The sequence below is a fragment of the Aptenodytes forsteri genome, unplaced genomic scaffold, assembly GCF_000699145.1.
Source record: "Aptenodytes forsteri isolate BGI_AS27 unplaced genomic scaffold, ASM69914v1 Scaffold166, whole genome shotgun sequence".
Taxonomy (NCBI): domain Eukaryota; kingdom Metazoa; phylum Chordata; class Aves; order Sphenisciformes; family Spheniscidae; genus Aptenodytes; species Aptenodytes forsteri.
Window position 1 is genome coordinate 6,123,561 of NW_008796110.1, and position 22,812 is coordinate 6,146,372.

The 22,812-nt window shown below is 41.4% G+C and overlaps 1 protein-coding gene across 1 annotated transcript in view; it reads left to right on the forward strand.

Annotated features, from left to right (window-relative positions):
• The window catches only part of ANKRD26 (ankyrin repeat domain 26), an 81,083-nt gene extending 59,544 nt beyond the window's left edge, over positions 1–21,539 (forward strand). Inside the window, exons 32-42 of the mRNA XM_019474042.1 lie at positions 1,519–1,671; positions 2,617–2,792; positions 2,995–3,088; positions 5,425–5,559; positions 6,633–6,745; positions 7,169–7,310; positions 9,165–9,446; positions 10,152–10,387; positions 11,143–11,389; positions 19,209–19,254; positions 20,746–21,539. Of these exons, the coding sequence (XP_019329587.1) occupies positions 1,519–1,671; positions 2,617–2,792; positions 2,995–3,088; positions 5,425–5,559; positions 6,633–6,745; positions 7,169–7,310; positions 9,165–9,446; positions 10,152–10,387; positions 11,143–11,389; positions 19,209–19,254; positions 20,746–20,894 (1,773 nt within the window). The 3' untranslated portion in view covers positions 20,895–21,539. The remainder of the gene's footprint in view (positions 1–1,518; positions 1,672–2,616; positions 2,793–2,994; positions 3,089–5,424; positions 5,560–6,632; positions 6,746–7,168; positions 7,311–9,164; positions 9,447–10,151; positions 10,388–11,142; positions 11,390–19,208; positions 19,255–20,745) is intronic.
• The last annotated feature ends 1,273 nt before the right edge of the window (positions 21,540–22,812 follow it).

The window sequence follows — 22,812 nt, forward strand, 5'->3', positions numbered from 1 at the left end:
GTGATGGGGGATGAATTTATATTAAGCTCCTACAGAGGAAAAAAAAACGCTTCTCCATACGTTGCTATCAAAACTGAAGAGTATTAGTAGTGTCCAGGTGTTAATTTATGGATGTGTTTTGGGGGTTCTAAGGGGCCTGCCTGTTCCTTGAGAAATTCATTTCAGACCTAAGCTTTCTTTTCTCTATTTTATGATGTGTAGCCATACCTACATGTGTTCTTTCTTTCTTTCTTTGTGGCTTTCTGAAAGACTATCAACTGGACAGAAAACTAATTAGGAAATCAGTTAAACTATCTTTCTGCAGATTGACACAGTACATGAGTATGAAACATGCTCCTATGCAGAGCACTAGCATAATTTTATGTCACCCAAACATGCATGAACCAAGTGTTGCTGCCATTTCTGCATGTAGATGTTTTTTGTCAAGAAAAAGGATGGAAGAAAATAAAGGCGGGGGTAGGAGTGAGGAATAGGTAGACAGTTGAAAAAGCTATAGGTAATGGGAGAATGCATTATTATATATGTTCCTGGGAGTAGGTAGGGTCTGTTCTATTGGTAGAGTATTCTACCAATTCCAGGTAGAGCAATGATTTAAAAGTTGCCTTACTCATTTTGTTTAATCTTTCTTTACTTTCTAGAAAATAGGAACTAATCACGTTCAGTATTTAGACACTCTGGTGTAAGGTTTGTCTCCCTTAATGATTTAACTAGTGATTTGCAATTACATTTCCTTCTTCATAACAAACCCAGAATCTTTGAGTGAGGTAAATATGTGTCAGAGAACCACCTTATTCTTAATTTGTCAGTTACTTTAAGGTGGGAGGTGGGGGGGTGGGAAGAACTCCAGCAGTGCTGTCAATCATTTTAATCTGTGAATTGCTTTGTATTCTTACTACCAAAATAACAGGTTCCTTTTGAAGATACTAGAGACATATATGAACTATCCAGATTTTTGTAAACCTAATCTGTCAGTATAAAGGCAGTTGTTATTCTAAAATGAACTTGATAAGAAGTCTGCAAGAGGATGTGATTCAACATACACTTAAAGTGTATCTCAAAAGAGCTTACAGATATATGTATTCATTTAATTATATTATATAATGGAGGAATAGAACAAAGAACCATCTAATACAAAGTCCTGTCTTTGGTCATCAGAGTAATACCTGCAGTCAAACTGTAGCTCTTACATTGCAACAGTTTTCTTTGGGTTTTGTTAGAAAAAAACACACGATTGCAGTGTGTGCTTGTGTATAGTTCTGAGAAGAACAATACTTGAGCCTTTTTTATGTATTAGGAAACAGAAATCCTCATGAACAGCTGCTGGTAGTTTGGAGGTGCTCAGCTGAGAAAGATGAAGAGAGGTCATAATCTGTGCAGATGCCTGCTGGTGGCAGGCAAAATTTCATACCTTTGAGTTCAATCCGAAGACAGGTCTAATTGTATAATCAAATAAGTTAAAGTAAAGGCATATTTCATGTTATTACAATTTTCTTCATGCTCATTGAACTGTTTCATTAGGGCACGGTCAGACAGCTGCAGCAGGAGCTTGCTGATGCTCTTAAAAAGCAATCTATGTCAGAAGCTTCACTTGAAGTTACTACGCGCTACCGCAGCGACTTGGAGGAAGACAAATTGCACTTGCAAAAGGAGTTGGAAAAGGTTAAAACCAAGGTACGTAATGTCTGTAACTATATGAATAAATCTGTGAGTAGCTGTTGAAGTAGCTACAACTCTGAAAGTTGTCCTAAAACCTAGAAAAAACTTCTACAGGTTAGATTTAATAATGTGTAATGAATTACACTGTTTTATAAACTCCAGTGTCCATGATTGGAAGGTCTTTGACATGGGGACACTATGTCCTTACTTGGACAAAGGTTTGTATTTGCTAAGGTGCTTTGCAAAATAAACTGATGTGTCTGTAGCTTATTGCATTTGGCTTGGCCAAGCAGGTTGTCTGATTTCTGAAGAACAGTAGAAATAGTGGACCCCATTTCCCTCCCTTCCCCCAACACCAGGTAACATGTTGTCAATTCTGAATGCTTTTGTAACTTATTCTGCATTTATCTTCCTCCCTTCCTTTCCCTCCTTTAGCCCTGCTGTAATTTGCCATCCTTAAGCGGCCTTCTTGCAAGTGAATTGTAAGCTACTTTCCAAGGCAGGGACCACCTTTTGCAGTGTTCTTACAAAAACTGAAGTATAAGAGGCCTCGGAGTTCTGAAATAGAAATCACCTTAAATCTCCTTATGAGGGAGTTGTGAAGTCACTTTAGGAGAAGGATGAACTTCTTAATTCATATTTTCAATGGAGGAGCAAACAAGTGGACACAAATGAGTGTCGTGAGTCACTGAAAGGGTGGGAGGGGCAGTGTCGGTGCTCAGAACCGTGCTGTAGGAAACCAGTGTGGGGATGGGAGAGGCCAGTATAAAAGACGATGAAGTAACACAGTTTGCGTTCATTTGCTAGTAGAAGTGAAGGTTTGAATGTACTTGAAATGACTACAGTTCTTTGAGTAGAGCGTATGTGCAGATATATGCAGTACTTGAATTCTTCAGCAGCAGTTGACTCCTCTATATAAAAGCTCCCTGACTACTGTGGATTCTTACTGTGATTTTACAGTTGCGGGAGCTGGAAGAACAGCATCTTCAGTCTGAGCATTGTGTTCATGACTTGAAGGCTGCCTTGGATAATAAGGAAAGAGAAGTAATAGCTTCTTCTCAGAAGCTGCAGGACCTCCTGTTGGCATCTTCTGGGACTAATACTACTATAAAACAACTGGAAGAGCACGTGCAACGGTAAGAGAATAACACAGTGAAGCAAGGTGCCTGTCACTTTCTGGGATTGTGTGAAAACAACAGGATAGCCTTGTTGCATCACAGCAAGTTGTTAACACGATTTTGAAGGATGCTTTTGTTTTGGATTACGTTACTTCACGCTGTTCTTTCAGAATTGGTGCTCTGGTGGATTTCCGTAATAAGACCTGTATTTCTTTTTAAGCCTTGAAATTGAAAATGCCAGATTGGAAGCCACAGTCCAGCAACAAAGCAATAGGATTGAAGCCCTTCAGAGAGACCTGCAAGCCTCTGCCTCGGTAAGCTGATCAGAAACTTCCCTTTTTGTGAGCCCCTGAGCCTAGTTACCTCTTTCTGTGGGGAAATTTTAAGATGAGGTTTTCCTGAGCCTTGAAATTGAAAATGCCAGATTGGAAGCCACAGTCCAGCAACAAAGCAATAGGATTGAAGCCCTTCAGAGAGACCTGCAAGCCTCTGCCTCGGTAAGCTGATCAGAAACTTCCCTTTTTGTGAGCCCCTGAGCCTAGTTACCTCTTTCTGTGGGGAAATTTTAAGATGAGGTTTTCCTGGAGAGCCATGGGGAACTCAGTTCCTGCGTTCTACTGAGTAAGGGCTGCTCAGAAAGCAGCCTGGTCCATTGCCCAGCTTTCTGGTTTTGAGAGTTTTCCCATGCTACTATAGCAAGTCCTACTTAACGCAAGGTAAGGTGATAGCAAGTCCTACTTAACGCAAGGTAAGGTGATAGCAAGTCCTACTTAACGCAAGGTAAGGTGATAGCAAGTCCTACTTAACGCAAGGTAAGGTGATAGCAAGTCCTACTTAACGCAAGGTAAGGTGATAGCAAGTCCTACTTAACGCAAGGTAAGGTTTTGACACTAATACGCTGGTGTAACTATTGTCTGCTTTAGACCTGTCATGACATCAGAAGCTGCTTCAGACACTTGTTGCAATGTGTATCACCAAAGGTATTCATCAAGTTAACTTGTGGGAATTCCACAGGGGGTATTGATGCCAAGTGCTTCGTGCCACAGGCCCGACTGGCATCATCAGACTGGAACAAATATTATACTCCCCAGAGCTTCTGTTGTGCAGAAGAGCTTTTCCTTTGGCCACTTGCTGTGCATTTGTTTTCATGAAACAGAGAACGTGGTATCATTTGCAGAACTCGGTGCGAGCCTTGGAATTTCCCAGTGCCCCTACGCAGTGGTTAATTTTAGCTCAGATAAGGTGCTTTCATCTGTGGCCTGTAGGAAGCAAATTATTTTTGTCTTGTAACCAGTGAACCAGGGTTCTTGTTAGACTGTAGTTGTTAATTAGTGCTTAAGAGATTTTGAAAATAACTACATGTGAAAGTTGAACTTTGTGGTGTACTGATACTGACAAGAGAAGAGGGAGGGCAGTCATGATGCTGGTCCTTCCCCCTTGGTTAATAGGGCATGGTTTTCAAATGTACTGTGGATGAGAAAAGCTACTCCTGCCTGTTTTCCCTGAAGATTCTTTGTATCCGGCATGGTGTTCTCTCTCCCTGAAGCAAACGGCAGAGGCGATGATTGCTAACAGTTTTACAGTGGCATCAAACTAAGGCCATTTTGATCGTTGGTGCTGGGTGTAAATACTATAGGAATGAAGAGGTGGATGTAGTATTTGATAGGATGGATGTTGTGGGCGGGGGGGAGTTCTGTGGTTGAAAGCTGAGAGAGGAGACTGGGCTTGGGAGATCCGTGTTACCTTTGCAGCTTTGTCAGAGCTTGCCCTTGAGACCGTTAGCTTCTGTCGTAAGACCCAGCGTTTCACCTGCTCTGTAAGGACACTTGAGAAAGTTGTACACCCTGAGGACTTTTTATCTAACCCTTTGTGCTAAGGTTTCCGTGACTTTTTTTTTTTCCTTCTCCTTACAGAATGCCACTAAAAGCATCTACTCAACTTGCATTCTTTATACTTGAACTGAATCAGCAAGTTCTGTTCCACTCAAACGCATCTGTTAGGCAAATCTTGGTCCCTTTGGGTAGAAGCATAAATAGCGTTGCTGATTAGAAAACGTTTTCTTGCTCTCAGGAGATGTACAGCTTTTACAGAAGCAGTGGGAGTAGGGTATTTTCTGTGGTGGGCACTAGAGGAATTATTATATTATAAAGTATGTATCATCATGAACTCCAGAGGGCCTTTGGAGGAAAGTTGTAGCGTGATTTTGTGTGTGTGTGTGTCATCTCATCCCCCAACGTTGTAACCTCATCTTGTCACTTCTAGAGTGTTCATTCTTTCCACGAGCTTCAATTGCTGCTCTTGGTTATGTTTCCTGGCGTGTGTTTTACGCTCGGCATTAACCTTAACCGTAGGTCTTAGATGGGGAGAGGAGAGCTTAGGCCTGTTTCCATTTGAGTTACTGCTTTCTATTGCAGGAACGTTGTAACCTCATCTTGTCACTTCTAGAGTGTTCATTCTTTCCACGAGTTTCAATTGCTGCTCTTGGTTATGTTTCCTGGCGTGTGTTTTACACTCGGCATTAACCTTAACCGTAGGTCTTAGATGGGGAGAGGAGAGCTTAGGCCTGTTTCCATTTGAGTTACTGCTTTCTATTGCAGGGTTGTCTTCCCAGTCACCTTAGTTTTTTCTTTTGCCACCATTGCTTTCACAGATGCAAAAGCAGAATGTGCTGGCTCTGACATCAAAGGACTCGCACAGCATGTGGGAAGAGCAATTGAAGTCAAGATCCCACCTTGAAGAGCGTGTTGCTCAGCTTGACAGGGAAAAGGCTGAACTCTTGGAACAGGTGAGCCCAGAAAATTTTCAAGACACCTAGCCAATACCCAGGAGAACTGTGTTCACCTTTTTGTCAAGTTCTTACATACCCGGCTTTTTCTGTTATCGCTGCCATTCAGGCGCTGATTATCTTGTGATTTGGGGATCATCCAGGAAGTGAATAAAAGCTAGCTGGGTATCTTTGTGTAAATTCTGGAGTGGTTCCATTGGGAAGAGTTCCCAGTGTGGTTTGCTGTCAGTTGAGCACATGGAGCAAGGCTGCAGTTCCCCAGTTCTTTTCTTGGATTCATTCTGGTCATTTTCTGACCCTGTGGTTTCTGGGCAGGGTTGAAATGCTTCATGTTTCCAGTGCAATGTATGGAGGAGCTGCTGCATGTTTTCAGGCTAGTGGGAGCTTAAAAGCCTTGCAGAAAAACGTACTGAAGGAATTCTGGCCAAATGAACTAGTACTTGAGAAACAAGAAATGGCTGCCAGTTTCCAAGGGGAAGTCTCCCTTTTCTCCTTTTCAGTAGAGGAAAAATGGAAGTACAAAGTCAAAACAGCTGCCAGCTCTCCTCTGGTTTGGCTGAGAAAACACCAAGAGGAAGAACAATATGTGAATAAGTAAATACCCACAAAGAAGAGATCGAGGTAATGGTAGAGGGGAATAAAACATTGAAGAATTCCAAAAGATCAAATTCCTCCGTAGGCCCCTGCCTGCTGGTCGTTGAAGATCCCGTGAAAGCTTTAGATTGGCCTATGCTCTCCTGTGATGTGCAAACCTACGTAATCCCTGGTATGAGCAGAGGAACTGCTGAAAGTGTTCTCCAGCATCTTTTCCACCTTTTTGCCTTGAAGCAGTAGAAGAGGGTGGCCTTTGCTTCAGTGGGGGTGTCTGTTTCTGTTGTTAGGTATTAGCCTGTTTGATGTGAAACCTGAAGTGATTAAATGTTCTGAGGAATTCTGTCCCTTGGCGTTCTGAGGAACTTGGCTAACAGATAAAGGTGTACTGCAGCTTCTCTGTGGAGAAAGCTAGATGCACATACTACATGTAGATACTGTTGCTATGCTCTGTGTGTCATGTATCTTTTCTGTTTTGAAAGTGTGAGAGTGAAAGAAAGAAAGTGAAGAAGCTGGTAGAGTTGAAACGCCCAGTCGAACTGCGTCTGGACCAAGAAATGAAAAGAAACATCGAACTGCAGAAAGACTGTAAGAGGTATGGCTTTTTAGTATGGTGAAGAGGCATCCCTGAGTAGAAGTCAAGCTTTATTGAACTTTAACGTAAAAATAGGTGTACGTAACTGTTTGTGAGCAAATTCAAGCCCCATGTTCTTGCAAGGCGCTTCTATACACGTGCCTATAGTTTTCAATAGTTGCTGAAAGAACTGCAAATGCAGGTTGCCCTGTGGTTTTCCTGGGAGGGAGGGAGGGAGGGAAGTCTCATATTCCTCTTTTCAGGTGAAATTTGGATGCTCCAAGTGACTTGTGGCATGGGAATGCTGTTTCTTCTCAGTAATTCCTCATGTGTCAAGCACATTAAAGATGAAGCAAGCCATGTCTGTGCTCTTTATGTGAGAGTATGTAAGAAAGGCCGGTTGTTCCTTTGCTTCATTGTTTTCTTGACTAATTTGCTGTGTAGGTTGAAGAGGCTTCTGAACAGAACTATGAAGAAACTAAGGGTGTATGAGGAGAGAGTGAGAGAGTCCCAGCTTAATTTGCAGGGAGAAATGAAGAACAGGTATTCTGAAATGGTCAATGAAGGTGGTAGATTAAGAACAAAGGTGAGCTCTGGTTTGTTTGGGGTTTTTTTGGTGGTGGTGTTTTTTCTTTTCAAACCTGTGTTATTCTTTCCGTATACTTCTTTTCATGTTGTTGATTTTTTTTTTTCTTGGCTGTATCTTGGAATTGATTGACTTTTCTTGATGCTCCTTCTACTATTACAGTAGTAGATGAGTATAACTAATACTGATGTAGTTATCATTATGGGTAAAGGTGAAAATGTTATGTGCAAAGCAGTATCTGCAAGGCCACATCAAGGGTAAGCTGTCCTGTAGAGGAAGGGCGAGCTGAGAGTCACAGCAAGGCTGGCAGGGTCCGTGACCTCGCAGGCCAGGGAACAGTCCCACAGGCCCTCACCAGGAAGAGCAGAACAGGTCCGGTGACAGTAAGCAGGGTCAGCCAAGAGTGCAGATCGCCAGGCCAGTCCATAGGGATGGGCAGGTCTGCAGTCCAACCAGGACGTCACGTCCACGGGTGAGGGTCAGGGCTGAGAGCAGTGAGGCCCGGCACAGGCCTGGCTGCAGCTTGAGGCTGTGGCAGAGTCTTCTACGTCTCACAGATAAATTCTTCTCAGGAAGATTGGGGAATAACACTGCCATAACTCGAACAACTGTATGAAGTTGGCTTTGCCCAAGATCACCCCCTGAGCCCAGTCTTAGGCATGAGTTGAGCAGGAAGCAGTTCAGGTTTTGCTTTTCTAGACAGTGTCGTTGCTTCCCAGGGCATGATGCGGTAAGGTGATGCAGAAAAAGTTCTGTAACTTATTGCTCACCAGTAGCTGTCTCAGCCCATCTTTCCCTTGTCATGGGGACCCAGAAGTGGAGTTCCCAGAAGTGCTTTTGAGGTTGCTCTGGCTGTTCAGTAGCATGTAACCTTTTATCTACTTCTCTGCTCATTACTCAGATTTGTTGCTAAAGCAGCCATGTTTCAGAGCTACATTCATGTTTAGACGGTATTGTGGAATGAGTCAACTGCCTTTGCAGTGGCTCATTTTCAGTCCAAAAGTTAGTAGCATTTTTGTGTTTCTGTTGGAAGAGTTATTTTGAAAGACAGGAAAGGGCTTTACATTTAGTTGGTTTTAAATAAGTCTAAATTTTCTACTTTCTGTTAGAGACTCTTTCAAGTGTTTACTATGCTAGTTTCCTCCAATTTTCTTTTAATAAAAAGACAGGACATAATGTTTTATGCTCAATAGGTATAGAAAAGGTATGTTTTTGGCGGGGGGAAGAGGAGGACAGAGCTGTAGTTAACCATTAGGACCTATTGAAAGTCTGATATTTCCTGCAAATTTTTGAAAATAAACTGCAGCTTTGACCTAGGGAGAATACGTCTTCCTCCACCACTGCTGTAACAGCCATATTCTGAACCGCTATTTACAAATCTTTCAGTGTAATGGAAAAGTGTATCTGTTTCTTGTCTTGTCAGTGCTGTAACGAAGCTTCGACTGTGTTGACAGCATGTAAAAATTCCTCGAAAGCATGATACATGTTGTTTCTGATGAAACCAGAAGGTGGCTAGGTATGGATGTGTTTGATTTCCCATGAGCATCTCATGGAAGAATAGCCCTGGTGCTTTTCAACCTAGCCCTATGGGTGAAATGCTGCTAGTTTGGTACCTCTTGGTCTGTGACCTACTGCAGAAGAACTGAGAAAGGATGGGAACCTGAGGGATCCTACCAGAAACGATGTGAAAGCTGTTCTTGTTTTAAAACAAGAGCCTGGTTTCACTTTGGTTTTAAAACTGAGCCAGCAGATGACAAATACACTCTCGATGGCCAACTCCTTCATGGATTTTTACAGAATTGACTAATTTTAGATCCCTCTGAGTTCCTCTGGTTTTTTTTTTTCTGTCTACAGGTTAGTGAACTTTCCCAACAGCTGGAGATAGAGTCTAAAAAATGCATGCAGCTAGAAGCACAAAATCAGGATTTGCGAGAAGAGTTGTCTACCATGCGTGGGAACCATGAAAAACTGGAGAAGAGCAAATGCCAGCTGAAAGAAGAGGTGGCTAACCTCAAACATCGTTTGGAGACTAGCATGGTGGATCACAGCCAAATAGAACAATATAAAAGAGAGATGGAAGAACGAGCCGGACAAGAAATAAGACAAAAACTACAAGAAGTCAACCTATTTTTGCAGGTAAGTGAATTTCTCACTTGTGTCTGTAGTCTCTATTATATACTTTTGTTGTGGCCATCATTTTTTTAGTATTTTATTTTTGGTGCCTGATTCTGTGTGTTAGTGCTGTATTTCTGTCTTTCCTGAAGGGCAGTGGGAGAAGGGAATATGGTTGGGCAAGAGTGCTTTCATGTGTGTGTAATGTGCCTGCAGGTCCCTGAATCGAAAGCTTGCCCAAGGTAGATTTCCATTTTGCAGTTCTTGGTGGGGGTATCGCTGTCCACTGGTCTTGTTCTTGCTGCTCATCCTTGAACGGGTATTGCAACTTACAGTTGTCATGGCCAGACGTACAAGTCCTGCTTTGTCATTGTACAGGGGAAAGTGCTCAGAAAAGAAGTCGCTGAAGTTGGGGATGGGGGCATGGAGGTGAGGGATCCTCATAATTTCTTTGAGGAATCCGTTTCTATATGCCCTGTCCTACAGAGATAGCGTTCTTTTGTTAGTAGCTTTGATGAATAATAGTACTAAGAGGGGGGTTCTTTCTGAATGAAAAGAATTATTTAACGTGGTAGTTCCAGGGTTCTGCCTTGATTGCTCATGGTAGTGAGGAGGCACATTTTCCTCACTGAGTAAAGCTGGGCCCTTGAAATTGGGTACGTGCAATTGACTGGCAGAGAGAGTTCTGTTTTTTCTTTGCGGTGGTTGAAAGTGCATTGTCTGCTTCAGACGCAGGCAGCCTCCCAGGACAGATTAGAACAAATCAGAGCCAGTCATCATGCTTCACTGAGAAACCAGCTAAAACACAGAATTAGAGATCTCGAATGTGAATTGGACAGGATAAAAAATACCCAACAAGACAGTATTTTTCAAAAAGAATCCACGCAGGCAGAAGTGGAAAGGTACAAAGAGCTGTATCTGGAGGAAGTAAAAATTAGAAGATGCCTAGCAAATAAACTGGAAAGGTAAGTCCATACTTTTTTGGAGCGGTAGTAAGATACTACTTTTTCCTCATGCGTTTTCCTCCTAAAATCCCTCTTCTACATCTGGTCAGCATTATGTATGTAAACATAAGATGGCATATTTGTGAGGAAAGTACCGTAGACCCTTCCCCTTCATTAGAACTGCCTTCATTTCTCTTTAGTATTCCAGCAGTAACACCACATTAATAGCATATTTTTTAACTTGATTGTGTTTTAACAGGAAGCCTTTTTGCCAATCTCTAATAATCTCCTCCTCTTATTCTGTGTATGGCAGAAAAGATAAATTTCATGTCCTTTACTGCTTGAATAAGGATAGGCCCCTCAGAGAACAGAATTTGATTCTGTGAAGCAAAAAAAAATATATCTTTTTTGGCTTCCACTTCAGCAGTGTGCCTGAGGTTTGAGCTTTCCTTGCGAAAGGGAGGGTAGCCCAGAGTTCTTATGCAGGTGACGTACCTTTCAGAAGAAGCTATGTAAACACACGGCATTCACAGATTGCTTTGAAGCCCTAATGCTGAGAAGTCCAAAGTGTTGGTAACTCTTGCTGCTCCTTGCAGGTAGTGTGACTTCTAAGAAGTAGGTTCTCCAAAAAACCTCAGATCAAATTATGTTCTGGTTTTAGATGCTCTTAATCCCTTCCCCTTTCAGAAGTCGAATAATAGTCAAAGACCTGGAGGGTAACTTTACAGAAGTGTTACTACCAAAGATAATTCTTTGTATGCTTCTGAATGTTTCAGAGCTAATGAGAGACTAGCAGAAGCCAACGCTAAGCTCCTTCAGGAGCGCCATAGAAGCAAATCTTTAATCGCAAGCAGCATTGTCAGTGGGGGTCTGGCTGCAAGTCCAGTTCTGTATTCAACTGAACTGGGACATCTTGGCAACAATTTGGCACTGAACAGAAGTCTAAGTCTGGGAGGAAGCTTCCTAAGCCCAACGGGGAACGCATTATCATCAAGAAACAGAGTTGAAGCGTATGTGGCTAAGGTAAGCATTTTGAAATACTGTTCTCAGCTACTGCTAAAGAGTATCCGTAAGCAAGGTTATGCTTTTTAGCCTAAAGTTAGAATCTATTTATAGTTCCAAACCATATGGTCTAATAGGCCAAAACAACTGCTAATCATCAAAACAGTACACAACTATATGTGGTAGGGGTGAAGACTTTTGGTCATCAGGGTTGTACAAATTTCCAAGAGTGCTCAAAGACCAAAAACCGCTGATATCTAAATAATGAACTGTGTAACTACATTCTTTTACAAGAGAAACTGTGATAAAGAATACTGTGGCACAGGAAGTTCCCAGCTAAGCTCTTCATTAAATTTTAACGTGTCGTATGTATGACCTATTTAAAATGGCTAACTTTGAGTGCAAAATCCCATCAGACATCTTTGTTTGACACACCTTTTCCTTCTTCACTGATCTTCATTCTAGCAGTTTCTTTGCTGGAACTTGTTTTAGTACATGAATACCACAAAGGGATGCTTCAAAAATAGGATGATATGAATGGGATCACGTAACTTCTCACTCTATACTTCAGTGTGGGACGTATACTATGTGTAGAAGGCATTTGTTTTTGTAGTTCCTGGTATGTGTTATTACATGAAAAGGTAAAGTTAACTACCCCTCCGGAAGTCTTCACAGCTTTCTAATTTTGCAGCAATGCTGCAACCTCTGCAATACCTCGGTCAAAGTATGCCCTGTAATTAGCAGTCAGTGTGATAGTACATCCCTCACAGAATGGTGAACGTTATATCATGAGATTTGGAAACCAGATGTCAATAGTTGTAATCACTTTCCCACCTAGCATAGGATTGAGGCATGGACAAGCTTCTCTATTCAGTCAGTGTTCTATCCCTCACATATTCTGTTGTTGAATGAATGTGAGAAGTATTCGTTCATTTTTAAGTCCATCTCAGTTCAGTGGTCCCACCCACACTGGAAAGAACCCATTTAAACAATGTGTCTATATACTGCACCTGGTTTAAAAAAAAATAAAAATAAAAAATGGACAAAGCAGTGTAGGTAATGCGTAGCAGTGGCAGTTACAGAGATGAACTTTTCTGTATCAGTATGAACGTGTTTTTCAGGTCAGAGGGGTGGACATACATTACAGAAAGAACTCAGGAGGCAGTACTGTACCATCTGCAGGGCCGTTCTGCATGCCAGCAGTGGAAAGGAGGCAAAATTCAGGGACCCACTGCAAAAGTGAAATAAGGAGAAGGCCAGGACAAGGGAACAAGAGGGGTAGGGAGCAGGGAACAAGTGAGGAAAAGAAAGGACAGAAAGATGGGAGCAAGATGTTAAAAGAAGAAAAAGGCAAAGGAGGAAACCATCCCACTTCTAGGAAAAAAGCTGCCCTAGTTTAAAAGAAAAGGGTTAACAGTTGTGCCTTTTTTTTTTTTTTTAAGAAGAGGAAGAAAGGAAAAAAAGACAGTGAAGGGAAAGAAAGTGGGAGTACTCGGTGCTTCTTAACTGAATTACAGCAATATTCTTCAGGTAGTCCTTTCCACTTTAATTTTCCAGAAGAAATTGGAACTCTGGGCATCTCAAAGTTTTGTCAATATCAAGAGAGATACCTTTACTGGTTTACTAGCTTCCCTTAAGTATATTACAGAAATTAAATATTTTAAAAGGCTATTTCATAGCTGGTTGGTTTTATCCAGTTGCTAATATATGCAGATATATATTTCAAATAGTTACATAGGCTGCTTCAACGCTTTGTGAAAATCTGCTTGTGAAAAACATTTGAGCTGATTCCAAGAAAAGTGTGCGTTAGATCTGAGAATGGTGTTACTGTTCTCACTCAGTGTCCTGACTTCAACAGCAACCATAAAGTTTCTTTTCAGAGCATGTGTGTCTCGCATTTTGTGATGGATTGCCATGCTGGAGAATGCTTTTAGGTTTTGGTACTGTTTTTTGAGGCTTCACTTTGAAGGTTTAAAAAAGAGAATCATAAAAAACCCCATCAGCCTTGAGCAGACTCTCAAGGAAGTTGAACAATTATGTATGATGCTTCTCCAGTCTCCAGTTACTGATGTCAGGTGGGGTTTTCTGTTTGTTAGCTCAGGGGCTTTCTTATATACATAAATTTCTCCTTCCTAGTGCCCTCCTAGTGCAGTTTTGTTAGTAGGACTTAGTCCCCCAAAGTTCTCGCTGATCTTGTTTGCAACCTACAGAGACTTCTACTTTGTCGTCAACAGAGTTGCTGAGGATAATTGGCTCTTACTATACACAGTTTGTCTTCTCGGGATTAGCTTTTAATTCTAATATAGTATTAAATTCTAAAGTTTTCTTCCCTGAATGAAGGTGAGTAAAACTATTGCTAAAGCCTCAGAGAACTTACCCATTTCTTACCATTTCTGCCAGGTTCTCTTAAGAAAAAGATGGAAATCTCAGCATGCCTGTTTTCCCCCAGTCAAAGCAGAATGCTGGTCTCTGGGACTCAGAATTGCTGGTGTTAATTTATCCTTGCTGTTACTAAATCCAGCTGCATACCCTTTCATAATATTTCTTCCTGTAATCACCAGTTAGGGAACAACTGAGACTAATGTAATGGCACTGTCGGTAGCCTCAAGTCACTCAATGTTCAATGTATTCAGGAAAGTCTTAAGACCTGGTCTTCTCTTTCACAGTCCTTCAGAAAAAAGGAACAGGGTTCTCAGAGGTGCAGTACTTGCTAGAGGACATGCATCTAAGTGGGTATTTCACTTACAACTGCTGGCTTAGGTTTCCTCAACTGGGTGCAGTATGTCATTAACAGTGTTTGAAGCCATACCATATCTCTGAGGAATGGAAAGTACAGGATTCCTGACATGTGCGCCTAAAAACAGAGGATTGAATTGGAAAATAAGGCTTTAAGTCAGGAAGTAACAAAAGGGAAAAACTGCATGTATCCCTCTGCATACAGTAATAGGTGGTGAATCTCAATCAGTTTCCAAATGCAAAATTACCAGATGCGCAGTCTGTGCTGTCATTTCTGCGGGAGTCCTGTGTCATTCAGTAGACAAGTTGGAGCATGAGGAAAGAATTCAGAGATTACAGTTTTAGTCTATTTTGAAGTACTTTGCCAGTTGTGCTGCTTAGTACTCTGCCTGTTCACCACATTATTTAAAGACAGAAGAGTTAGTCTGACTCTAAGCCTTTTCTTCACGTCACTGTTTGCTTCAATTATGCTTCAGATTTTTTCCAGTAACCTGGTTCCCTTCTACAGAATTTGTCTTGCCTTTTAAATTCAAGCTGAGCAGTACCTTCTTGGCTGGAGATTACAAGTGCTCCTCCCACTAAAGCTCATAATGACAGGGAGTTAAGGAGCTTAAATTGCAGTGTGCCTCAGGTAGTCGTCTTGCACTTCTTTTTCTAGTCAAAGCTCTCTGTGCAGATTTGGTGTTTCTCGCTTCCTCAAGGTGAGAAAGGCTATTTGAAGTAGAGGACATGCCATTCTTAAGAGGAGGATGTTTATGTAAATTTGGTTTGGGCAAAGCTTTTAAATAGCTTCAGGGGTAAGGAGGTGAAAATACTTCACACTGCTATTATTCAAAATGCTGGTATTAATTCTTTGTCCATGCAACTGTTGGAAAAAACATTGGTAAATGGTACAGATTGCAAACAAGAGGAAGAAGTGCTCCTCTGGCAAGTGGACACAGTTACTTCTTTTAGACGTAACTAAGAAATTTGGAGTTTGAAGGCTTGAAAGATTTCACAGTTTTCCTAAACCACTACTTAACATGAGAGGCAAATGTCAGTGATTATGCATATAGCCTTACATTTTGAAGATGGTCATGTTGCAAGCCTAGCAAAAAATGAGCATTTTATTCTTTAAAAAACAAAAAGAAATGTGTTCCATTACAGTATAGCCCCTTTCCCCTTATCAAATATATATCCTACAGAAATTAGTAACCTTGAAATGGAAGTGCAAAAGTATCTTGAAAAATATAAAAAAGTTCATATTGACACAAGTAATGAACCAGTAAAATGCCAATCACATGCAAATGCCTTTGGCTTTTTTGGTTGTTTTTATTTTTATTAGAGCTCCAGTAATGAGGAATATATTACAAGTACTTGAAAAATTCTGTGCATGTAATTACAGTGACTGTAGCGACTAGCAGTTCATTATCTTCTGGAAGGAGGTTGGCTGAAATTTGTTTCCTAGTAGGACTTGTGTCATAAGAAGGATGTGCGTGTGTATTGCCTGTCCTTTACAGGAGTGAAGACATCTTTGACAGGGTCTTTTTGTCTTTTTATGATCTGGCCTACTGACTCCCAAACTGCTCATGAATTGGCATGTCACCATCCAGAACTAAATTGAATCAAGCAGATGAAACACAAATACGAGGTACTGCTAGTGGTCTGTGTACCATAATTTGGGAACCTCTGCCTTAGTCCATAGACTAAGGCAAGGAATGTGTGCTGCAAGGAGGTTTTGGGACTGGAATCCTGTTAAGTTTAACAAATGTCAAGCTTAAATCCTAACAGCTGTGCAAAAGGCTGGTGAAAATGAATGTGGGTGTCTTGACACAGAAAATAATAGTGAACTCTGCTAGCTGCAACCAGTGTGAATTAGTGGATTTATGAAACCAGTTTTCCTACATAACAGGAGAAAGGGAATGTCTGCTTCCTACTCTCTCTCTCAATTTCTGTTCCTTTTCTGATTTCGTTTTCCGTCTGCACTCATGTATTGTAGCAGTCTTTGTATTATTAGCTTTTTTTACTTGCTTCATTTACATGTAGGCCATGTTCTTATTTCTCACTGAAGACCTTTGAACTTAAGGCCGTTTTTCTTTCTTCTTCAGCTCCTTAATCAAAAATCTGTTCTTCTCTCTTCTCTGCAGCCAGATACATGACAAGGTTTGTAGCCAGTATTGTTTAATGTTGGGTGGTATTTTATACTGGAAATGTTTTGTCTGTTTATGCTGTTAGGTTTTGATTAAAACTTACTGATGCATTCACATTTTTCTAATAATGCAAAGATTTTGAACTTGTTAGTTTGTCCAAGTGAAAGAATGACTGCTGCAGAGTACTTTCATGCTTTATGTATTTGAAATGTTATGGCTGCTGTGGTAGTTAACCATCTGTAAGACAATGGGGTATGGATTTCATCTGTTACAATGGAACTTCTTTAAACTATAGGATTAGACTGGTTTACCTTCCTTGCCAGTTCCGATGTGCAAAAAGTTCTTGGTATTGACAGCGGTTGTGTCTGGAGTACCAATACTGTTCTGAAGTTGAGTTCCTAGACTCTGAGTATCAGCTCATGGAGTCTTACAGGATCAAACTTACTCTGTGCTCAAGCAACCCATGTGGGTAAGTAGTAAGTCAATACCGCTTTCTGAAAAAGAACTATTGAGAAGGTGACTGCTGCAAGGGAACCCAGTATGTTACTGCCTGAAGGGATGCGCAGTGAGATGAGAAGTACCTCAGCGTAGAACTTAGTGCAGAAGAGATAGCAATCACTGTTCTGCTTTTCAGTTCTGTGACTGTAGTCTGGCAGAAGCTTTTCTGGAACCTGAAATTGTCATCCTTACTGCTCAGGAGGTTTGGGATAGTCAGCTGTGATGCCTTTTCCAGGGGGCTGGGGGGAAGGAGAACAGTGGAGGCAAGTTAGTCCTAAAGTGTGTATATTGCCTGGCTCTTCATTCCCTCTTCAGAAACCGGTGTGTCAGTTTTATTTCCACCTATTCCTCTTTCCTCAGGCGTGGATGAGAATCACAAAGATGTTAATGGAATGAATAAGAGGAGAACAAGATCTTTTTCTTCTCTTGATTCATCCGCACGTGTTGTGGAGGGTCCTGTGGGCCTTCTGGTCATTGTGAAGGCTCCAGAAACCAGGGAAAGTGGTTTCTTCTAACACCTCAACTACTACTACTTTGTTCAGGATTCGTCCTGGTTTTGGGTCGTCTTTTGGTCTAGGCATTAGTTTTCCTGCTTTTTTCTGTTACCTATGTCTCATTCCATGTGTTAGGGGGTCCCTTCTCCCCAGGATTTTGCTGCTGCTTGTACCTGCTTGAAAATGATTAGAGGTTTGGGGATTTGAGGGGTCCTTTTCCCATGTTCTTTCAGCTCCGTGCTCTCCTCTTCTAGCTGTGAAGGCACAGACTATTCCAACGAAGTACCACTGAGCGGTTCTTCCCCTGGAGGAGCTGGTGAATTTGGTCGCAGCTATCCCTGTAGTCCTGGAGAGAGGGCACTTCCCTCCACTTTGGTGGTTTACGGCCCCACTTCTTTGGCCCTTGCAGTTACTGCCTGTTACTGCTCCTCTTGTGAGGGTTTGCAGAGTGCTTCCCTTACTGAGGCTTTTGCTCTCTATGGCCTATTGAGTACATCGTACAGTGTTTCAGTTCTCTTTGTTGATATGTTGCTAGGTGAGCCTGCTCATTTCATAAAATAAATACTTATTCCCTCAGGGATTCAGTACTAAAAATGGGTAAGGGTGGAAGGGGCCTCTGAAGATCATCTAGTCCAACCCCAGCCCTGCAGGGTCAGCCCTAGCAGGTTGCTCAGGGTTATGCCCAGCCAGGGTTATGGACACTCCACAACCTTTTCTGGGCAACTTCTTCCAGTGTTTGACCACACTTACAATTTAAAAAAAAAAAAAAAATTCCTTATGTTAAAATGAAATTTCCTCTATTTCGATCTGTGCCCATTCCTCTTGTTCTTTTACTTGGCACCACTGAGAAGAGCCTGGCTCCGTCTCCTTTACTGCCCCCACCAGGTATTTACACGCCTAGGTAAGGTCCCCCTGAGCTTTCTCTACTCCAGTAAAGAAACAGTCACAGCTTTCTGAGCCTCTCCACATAGCTCATGTGGTCCAAGCCCTTCAGCATCTTCGTGGCCGTCATAGGCCTGGAAGCTGTATGGTATCCATTTTGAAAATCACTTCTGTGTGTCAAAGACTTGACAGAAAAAATGTAGGAGTCACAAGTATCATCAAATGTAAACAACAGCATATAGCGCTTGGGCTATGACTCTTCAAGAGATCTGATTTCTTCTTATGAAGACTTTGAAGTCAGAATCATAAGTGAGAATAACTTAATTGGTAGCAATAACCACCTTCTAGGGGAGAAAGGAGTAAGTGCTCCTTTCTAGTGATCCAGGCTGATTTTGGTTACATAATAAAACCCACAGCACTTGCTGTGTAGAAGCTGTAGCTGTTGCTACCTTTTCTTAGTACAAAGTTTGCGAGAAAAAAATTGTGTGTGTTTATATTTTTATATATGTGTGTCATGGTATTTGCAATAACAATAAAGAAAAATCTTGGCATGAGCTATAGGAGCTCTTTCAATTTTCCATCTTAAGGTGGAGAAAAGAAGAATATTGGTGCATGCTTTTTTTCTAGACAATGGACTATGTCAGTCCTGCAGCAGCTGCTGTTGCTCCTCTTCTCTTATGAAGCTGCAGAAGCCAGCCTCAACTGAATTTGTCCCTATGGATGGCATTTGTGCATATTTTGGCATTTAGCTGACATTCTGCTCGTGTATTTGACGATAGACTTTAGCCATACCTTCATTGTAATAACTCCACTGTGCTTTCTTCCTGTATATTTTTTAAATGCCCAGTTATAATCCAGCTGGTGAGTTACAGATTGTTTTGTGCTACAGTTAATGTTGCTCAGCAAAGAGAATGCTACAGCCTGGCTGACCAAGAGTTTCTCTTCATTGAAAATCAAACCCCAAACCAAGATGTCTCTATTTGGGATGATATTTTTAGTTTTTATCACGTTATGTGTGGGTTTTAAGAATGTTTTAGAAGCTTAATATTACAAAAATGTAACTGTTAAAATATTAACTGTATGTTTTCTGTATAATTCTAGGTACGACGGGAACTGGATGAAAAAATCACTAAAGAACTTGAACAGGGTAATGTGTCATTATGTTAGGAGTGTTTTTAAGGAAGATGACTGTTCCTAACTCTTGAAAATAATGGCTTGAAAGTTTTCAAGTTCCTGTGCTAAGCACAGGTTTTCTTCTGCTAGCTTTTTCTGCTAGTTTAGACTTGAATGTGAAAACTTCCTGCTTACCAAATTACTGTATGGGAGGTTATGCAGTTGCCTGAAAAAAAAGTGGAAAGAAAACTAACCCATTTCCCCCCCACAGATACATATGGATTAAGCTGAAGTCACCTTTCACTACAGTTAATTCTCAAGCACAAACATCAAACATAAAAGAAGCCCTGAGATAAGATTTTTATAGACTTCAGCCATCACTTCTCCTTCCATGTACATCAACTGCATTCAGCACTAAACCATACCATACACATTCTCTGCTGTTAGTTCTTCATTTTTGCCATGTCTCTTATTTGTTGCTTGTATTTGTAGCTTATGCAGTCTTTTTCTGAATAAGCAAGAAGAATATAATCAGTGACAAAATATATCCTTTCTTTAGGAAAAGATCATTCAGTAGTGTTTAGGCAAACATAAGATGAGTTGATTGCTTGTAATACATAGCATAAAACATGCTCTATAATACGAGGCCAGGTGTCCAAAGAGGAATTCCACCTATTTCATGATAAGTGTTCCGCCAGAGTCACTGCTTTGCAGCGACTGGTACTATTTCAAAGCAGATAGCCCCTGAGAGCACTTCCTTTTGTTCCTGTATGCTTTTAATCATATAGAGAGTGTTCAGCTGTTGCTTCACAGCTCTTTCTGTGTGTCTGAATGGGCACAAAGCCATTGCATTGCATCCATGTGCATTTTGAATGTAACTGCACATCTGCTAGGAGTCACAAAGTGTGTTTGGTTTGGGGACCTTGTCTGAAAAAGGTGGCTGGAGAAAGATGGCAAAGGTGGGTTTGCTTTCATTCAGTGCGTTTTCATGGAGTAAAGAGGGTTTTGCCAGAGCAAGTTACAAAGACTCCCCTCAGAGAAAGTGCCAGGCTGGGAGGCTGGTCCTGGCCTGACTGCAGTGCAAAGGTGTTCGCGTTTTCACAGGCAGATTCTTTTAAAGCTTGTCACAGCGAATGCAGAAGCTGTTTTTTAGGAGTAGTGTTCCAATAAATCACTGGTTTGAACATTTAAGGAAAATAGACACTTGAGGTTGAAGAGTTCTGCAGGGGGCTAAATTTAGCACTGGTGTAAGCAGGAGTTGTTTGTGGATTCCCTGAAGATGATCAGCGTGTAGCCTCTGGAATTTCTTTCACTAGCTTTAGAAATACTGTTGACTGCTAAGCAACTGTGGAAAAAATGTTTCTTCCTTTGTGCCTAGCCCTTTCATTGTTACGTTCCCTTGGAAGCTTTTAAATCTCTTTCTGGATTGTAGTCTCTCCAGTTACCCATAATGTTTTTACAGTGACTTATTTGGCTCTGTCTACTGTAAAAGTAACACCAGGAATTTTGTCTCTTTTCTCTCTAGCCACTGCTGAACTTGAAACTGGATCTGCTGGAGCTTCTCCCATGGTATCCACTGATGGTTCTTCAAAAAATTTCCATGTTGACCAGGATCCCCTTTGCAGGGCAATACAGGAGTACCGTGATGTTTTAACCAAAAATTACCTGATTTGAACAAAATGCTAGGGAAAGGCTCTGGAAATCATTTTGTTTACATAGTGCATCTACGGTTTCCCATTCTATGGTTCAGATGTGAAAATGTGTTTATTGCAGTCTGAATATAAATTCTAAGTCTATTAAATGGATGTGAAGCACATTGCACTTACCTGTTGGTTTATTGATGCATAGTTATTTTATTTTGCACTCACAATAAGAACCATATCTATTTTTTCTGACTAGCAGATTGACTAATCTTGATTCTTGAGCTTGGCAGAACTGTCAAAATGTTTTTTATGAAGGTAGATGCTTTATTTTGCTCCACTCATGTTCTGTGTTTTAACAAAAGCATTCCCTTTGTTCTGTTTAATCCTTTCACTCTGATGTGTTTTTAATGTTTCCAGTGTTTATTTTAATGCTTAGGACATTATTTGATGTGCTTTGAGCCCGCTGCTTCAGTCCTGATGCAGTGAATGTTTCTGCTGATAAAGTGAAAGTTTTACCAGTGTTCAAGCTGGAGAATAGGGCACTTTACATTGCTGTCACTTTATGCACCTTAGGTTTAAAAATACTGTGAGTGTCTAGTAGTGCCAAGACAGTTGTTATGTGGTCTTTTTGGTATGTTTGTTTTGTATCACAGAACCACGGAATGGCTGAGGTTGGAAGGGACCTCTGGAGGTCATCTGGTCCGACCTCCCCGCTCAAGGAGCACCACCTAGAGCCGGTTGCCCAGGACCGTGTTGGCTTTTGAATATCTCCAAGGATGGAGATTCCACCGCCTCCACGGGCAACCTGTGCCAGTGCTCAGTCACCCTCACAGTAAAGAAGTGTTTCGCGATGTTCAGACGGCACCTTCTGTGTTTCAGTTTGTGCCCATTGCCTCTCATGGTATTCATGTTGATTTTTGTATTAAAAATTGCTGCAGCTTTAGACATTTGCAGTTCCTATGTCAACACGTGTGGTGCACCTGAAACACTTCATAGGGGGGAAAAAAGGAACGTTAATATATAAACCTTCAGTCTCCTCAGTACTTTCCAAAAATTGTGCGATAGGGTAGCCAATCTTTTTGTTGCTGCTAGCAGCGGATGATATGGTGTCTGTAGCCCAGATGTTGGCCAGTGTTGTGGGACATCTGTGTCAATAAAACAAGCAGTTTTACTTCTTTCCGGGAGTTGCTTGTTGTCACTGAAGATCTGCAGTTGTCATTTTGTGTCTGCAAAAGTCACTAGCGATCAGATTATAGAACAGATTATAGTCCCAATTCTGGAAAAGTAAGAATGGTTGTACTGAGATGAATTAAGACTGGAAAAATTTGGGGGTTTTACCCACTAATTCAAGGACTTGAGTTAACAGGCAGTGAGGAAAGCAATGAATGCTGCTGTGACACTCTGTTCCTTTTTATATTAATACATTTTTGTGAAGATAATACACTGTATTTAATTCTAGATATTCCGTTCCAACTTAATATTTAATAAACTTTGTAATCTAGTACATGTCTTTGTTTTATTGTTTCCCTTCTCGACTTTGCTTTCCACCCTCTTCCCTTCCCCATAGAACTCTCCAAAGCTCTCCTCTGCTCACTTCAGCTCTGTTCACAGGTGAATCTTCACCTTGTCCTGGAGGCCAGGCAAAAGGCCAGCATGCGGCTGTGTCCTTTTCCTCCGGGGACACTTGAAGCACCATCGCGTTAAGATCGTGGGCTAGAGTTGAGGTATTGCTAAGAATCAGTTCCCAGACTCTTCCTGTATTTTAGAACAATCCTTCTTGTGGTCTGGGCGAAGGTAGTGGCTGAGCTTCTGGTAGCCGTGAAATGCTGGCAAATCCCAGAGGTTTTCATCCCATGGGGAGCTGACCAATTTGTAGCCCGCAACAGGAAAAGGTGTTAAGAAATTTCTCCAGCCTGCACCAGAGCGGTAAGGAGAAGTTCAGCTTTTGG